This window comes from Cryptomeria japonica, chromosome 11 (assembly GCF_030272615.1).
Source record: "Cryptomeria japonica chromosome 11, Sugi_1.0, whole genome shotgun sequence".
Classification (NCBI taxonomy): domain Eukaryota; kingdom Viridiplantae; phylum Streptophyta; class Pinopsida; order Cupressales; family Cupressaceae; genus Cryptomeria; species Cryptomeria japonica.
Window position 1 is genome coordinate 576,550,298 of NC_081415.1, and position 5,384 is coordinate 576,555,681.

Sequence of the window (5,384 nt, forward strand, 5' to 3'; positions counted from 1 at the left end):
AAAAAACTAAATAAATATGCATGGAGCAAAATTTGGAAATAAAACTCAAATGGCTGGAAAGTACACAACACACGCTTTCCAAAAATATAAACTTTTCAAAAAATGGAGGTCGGATGCTCATTCTATGGCTCCTAGAGTGCAAAAACTAGACCTCACTTTGACTGGAAAAAAACATAGTCAAATAGAAAAATTGGAAAAAATTACCAGCATGAAAAGGTCTGGCTCGGAACCAGCTTTTCGATGCCTATTCGTTTTCGAAAAAATGATTTTGTATGCCCAAAATATGGCCAAAAAACCAAACCCCCCCTGAAAGAGGCAAAAAATGTAGTCTAGTGGCTCTCGCAAGTGGAGGTGGCCGTCGGGGCTGACAGGTCCGATCATCGTATGGCAACCAGACTGTCAGCCCGGTACCCTACGCAATGCAAAACAAACCCCCAAAAAAAATTTGTTTTTTTTGTTTTTTTTGCAAAAAAAACCAATCGCTTTTTTTAAAAAAAAATTTCAACTTTTTTTACAAAAACTCAAATTTCGACCTACATGTCATAAAAAGGCAAAAAAATAATTTTTTTGAAATTTTTTTTCTCGAACTACATGCTAGGGTCGTACGGCTTGGATCTAAGAAAAAAATACTTCCAGAGGCTAAGGAACCAAAATAGGTCAAATTTATATGACCATACGGGTTTTCGGGCCTTCTGAGCATGATGGTGAGGTCTGTTTAGGCCCAAAGTGCTCAGAAAAAAAAAAAAAAAACCTATACCTAGGTGCATAAAAAAATTTCTGAAACCCTAGATCCGCTTCTAATGCAAAAATTCTCAAAACAAGAACAGATAGCTGCAAATCTGAAGCTCTGATACCATGTTGGAGTTGAGAAAATACAACACCACAAGAGCCCAAATGATCTCTGCAAACTGAAAAACTTGTTACAAGGAGAAGCAAGGAAGCAAATCACAGAAGGAACAAAAACACAAGAAAAATATGCTCCAAAAGATGAGAGCTCAATATTCACAAAATGTGTAATGTAAAAAACCTTCTTCTTCTTACAAAGAAAATAATAAACTCAACCTTTAATAGGTCAAGAAACCCTAAAAGGGAAATCTAGGTTTGCACATAATAATTAATAAAAAAATTAATTATTATGCATCTAAAGTTAGCTTAAGTGTAAAAGAGATAAAGGGGACTTAAATAATTAAACAAATATTGTTTAATTAATCAAGTCAATACCCAAATACTATAACAGTTTATAGGTTCCTTGAATATTTTAAGTTGTAATTTAAGGTCTTTTAAGACCAATAATTTTTGTTTTGATTAGCCATGTAAGGCCTTGGGCCCATTTTGTAATTGTGAGCTTCTTAGGACCTATCTTGTCAACCATGGTCAAATGACATCCAAAATGCATAAATGAGGCAAGCATTGTATTTTGGCTCCTATGTGGTCTATTTGTAAGGTTTATGCGTGTCATAATAGGTTACATAGGCAGATGTCATAGGTTGTCAAGTTTGGATGACAACTTTTATTGGCAACTTGTAACTAATCTCCCTCCAACGGCTACTTAATTCAAATTTCAATTGGAGTCAGTTGAGGAGGTTTGAGAGACCTTTCCTAAGGCCTTCGAGGTCGAGAAGAAAGGGGATGATGAATTTCGGATGTAAGATAGTGATCAAATTCATTAAAACACTAAAAAAATTACACAAATTCGCTGCAAACAATGCCTTGTATGGCCATTGTACGAACTCCATGTGCAAGCTAAATCATTTATTTGAATAGACCTTTGTGTTGATGTTCATTTTGCTTTGATTTGACAGGAAAAGACTAAGAAACAAGTGAGATATCTGTATTTTGGTGAAAGGTGGTATGAAAACCCTCCAAAACCAGGGTTTTTGAGGAAATGCTTTCTTAACCCCACGTTCCTCTGGCCAAATTGGCTCAAAATTTGGGGAATAGTAGACAAAGGAATTAGGTTGAAACCTTTCAAAACAAGCTCAAAAGAAGGCACAATAGGACTTGTCGGCAAGAAAGTTGAATTGAGAACCAAGAATAAGGAGGATGTTCCTACTCCCCAAAAGACACCAAAGTACAAGTTCACAATGGGTAAGGATAAAGGTGAAAAACAAGAGGAAACATATGCACAAGTTGAGGAGTAGGCTAAGAGCCAAGTTGAGCAAGAAGAAGAGGAACAAGAGGAAGAATATCAAGAGGAGGATCTACTGGAACCTCCAGCTACATCAGAGCAAGGATCTACACCAGGGGTTTCTCCAAAGGTTTCTGCTCTTGAATTTGTCACAGTACCTCCTCATGTCACTAGTGTGCAATCTTTCCCTTCTATTCCTATTGTTTCTACTATACAATCTTCGTCTTTTATTTATGTTATTTCATCTGTGCCAATTGTCTCTACTCTTTCTATTGTTGTACCTACAATTTTAGTTTTGTTGTACCTATTTCTATTTCTAATTCTATATGTTTTAACATGCTTGCAAACTATATTCAAATGTTCCTTTTACTTTAGAATTAAATAGCAATGTTGTTTCCCTACTTATTTAAATGAAATCAAATTTGACTTTCATGATTTAAATGAAAGATTTATAAAACCATATCTTTACTTATTTGTATACTTTTTCTTGGAATACGTTAATACACATATAATAAAAAAAGGCTTTTAAAATAAAATCTAAATTACTTAGACTTAATTAATCAATAAACAATGTTTTAAAAAATCAATTATAAAAATATCATCTCACATCCAAAAATATTATTCAATTGTCAAAAATATTTCCCTTTACAAAAAACCATTCTTTTCAATTAGACCAAACAATGTTAAGTCAAAGACTTTCATATAGGTGCTAGTCTACATGTTATAAATTGGACAAGATTTTATTGTAAGTATTGAATTACAAAAAATACGTAGTTGGCTCAATTCTACCTCTGGTAATTTGGAAAGTAGAGGTGTACAACCAATGACCCTACTTCGTTATAGAACTACCACCTTATGAAAAATGTGAATTGCCCCTAGTCTACTAATGAAGTTTGCTAAGTGCAAGGCCCCAACATCATAAGGGATGAAGTTGGGATCGTGACTTTGGCGAAAAAGATACCCCCCTTCTCTTGGCTCGTAGCTAGAGAGGTTTGGCCTATGACTCATACTCTCATGTCAGATAGCTAAACAAATTTGGGTTTGATATAAGACCTTCCATTTAAAAGAGAGAAAAAAGAGTCAATATTAATCAATTAGTAAGGGTAGGATCCCATGGATGAGGGTTTCCTACAAAAATTAAGTAGATGTTGTTGAAACTTTTTTGGAAATAATTTAAAGCAAGGTGACCCCATAAATTTTTTGTAGTGTAGTTTAAGCTTTAAGATTTTGAACTCTAACATTTAGGGAAGCTAATGGTCTTAGACTCTCATGTATTTTATTATTTTGCATATTCAATTCAATAGAATATATAGATATAAATTAATAAAAAATTAATTGATCAAACTTAAAAATTATGAACCACTCCCAAATGACATAAAAACTCATAAGCTGGTGGACTGAATAAAAAATCCGCCATTATCTACCCACTGAAATTTTCAAACTAGAATTATCCGAAAGAAAAATTAATTAAAAAAAAAAGAAAAGATCCCCTATTATCTAGAAAGAATATTTAATTAATAATGAAACGTGTTTGTTTTTATTTCTTCAAAAAAGACATTGAAGGCCCCCACCTATACGGCAGCCTCAGAGGCCTGGACATTTAATCACAGACGATATGAATTTAACCAGGAATTGGTGGTGCGAGTAGGGGAAAGAAGCTTAGATCGCAACATGGCAAGGATAGCGTTGCCCATGCTCTCCAAAACAGGGGCCTCCCCAATAGCTCACTCCATTCGAACCTGCCAAGTGCCTCAATCAAAACCCAAGTCCCCACGCAATATCACAGTAAAATCCGGATCTGGACTTACCAAAGACTTCGATCTGAAAGAGTACAGCAAACCCCTCATCGAAAGCGTAAACAGGGAGCTCCACAGCCTAATTCCCCTAAGCAATGACAGGATCGAAGAAGCCATGAGATACTCTGTGATAGGAGGAGGTGGCAAGAGATCATGCCCCCTCATGTGCATAGCGGCGTGCGAGGCGGTGGGAGGGCAGCGAGAAGAGGCCCTGCCGGTTGCCTGCGCGCTGGAAATGATCTACGCCGCCTCACTCATCCTGGACGACCTCCCCTGCATGGACGACGACTCTCTGCGCCGCGGCCGCCCCTCCACCCACGCCGTCTTCGGCCCAGGCGCCGCCATTCGAGCCAGCGACGCCCTCTGCGCCCTCGCCTTCCACCACATCGCCCGCCCCTGTGCCGCCCTCCGTCCCGAGAGAGCGCTCAAAGTAGTCTACGAGCTCGCAAAGGCAGGGGGCTCCACGGGCATGGTGGGGGGCCAATACATGGAATTGGCCAGTGCGGGGACTCCTTTTATTGACCCTGCCTTGGTGGAGTACATTCACCTCAACAAATTGGCGCTCATGGCGGAGATTTCGTTGGTGAGTGGAGGGATCGTTGGCGGGGGGTCGGATGAGGAGGTGCAGAGGCTGAGGGCTTATGGGCGTGCTGTTGGTCTGGCTTATCAGATCGTTGATGATATGCTTGACCAGGGGAGAACTACTGAGGAGCTCGGTAAAACAGCTGGGAAAGACAAAATCGTGGGGAAAGCTACTTATCTTGAGCTCTACGGGATGGAGAGGTGTCGGGAGATTGTGGTTGAACTTGTGCAGAGAGCCCAACGCTACATTTCCCAGTTTGATCCCTTACATGCGCTGCCTCTGGTTAGTTTTGCACAGTTTGTTGTTTCCAGAAACTTCGACAGCATCACTGGGTAGGGTTTCGATTTTGTTCTGTTCTTCGTGGTGAATGAAATTTTGATGAAGTGGCGTTTGGATTTTGTTGTCTTCTTATCTGCTGCTAGAAGGAGAGAAAACGTTTCGATATAAAAAAATTATGGTGTTTGCTTAGAAATTTTGGGCTAGGGGGTTGAGTTACGGCTCATAATTCAATTCCCGTTTATTGGAAATTATTAATTAAAAAGTCTTTTAAAAAAAATTATGGTGTGCGTTTGGAAATGTTCAGCTAGGGGGTTGAGTTACGGCTCATAATTTAATTATCGTTTATTAGAAATTATTAATTAAAAGTCTAGTAAAGAATTTATCTAGTGGATCAATGGTAGTCTATTGGTACATTTGATAATTAGATGAATTGTGCAATTTCATTGATGCCAATAACATACAATTGTTGGAACATTTGTGCAAATTTTGCGGTGGTCAAAATAAATAGTTATCTAAGGATTAGTGTATAAGCATATGATTCATGTAAGAAAGTGTTAAGAATGCATCATCTAACAACTAGGTAGGTAAGTGTAAAATG

The 5,384-nt window shown here is 38.1% G+C and overlaps 1 protein-coding gene across 1 annotated transcript; it reads left to right on the forward strand.

Moving 5' to 3' along the window:
• The first annotated feature begins 3,669 nt into the window (after window positions 1–3,669).
• LOC131029503 (geranylfarnesyl diphosphate synthase, chloroplastic-like) lies at window positions 3,670–5,151 on the forward strand. The gene has a single exon (XM_057960009.2). The coding sequence runs from the start codon at window positions 3,800–3,802 to the stop codon at window positions 4,841–4,843; it is 1,044 nt and encodes a 347-aa protein (XP_057815992.2). The 5' UTR covers window positions 3,670–3,799; the 3' UTR covers window positions 4,844–5,151.
• The last annotated feature ends 233 nt before the right edge of the window (window positions 5,152–5,384 follow it).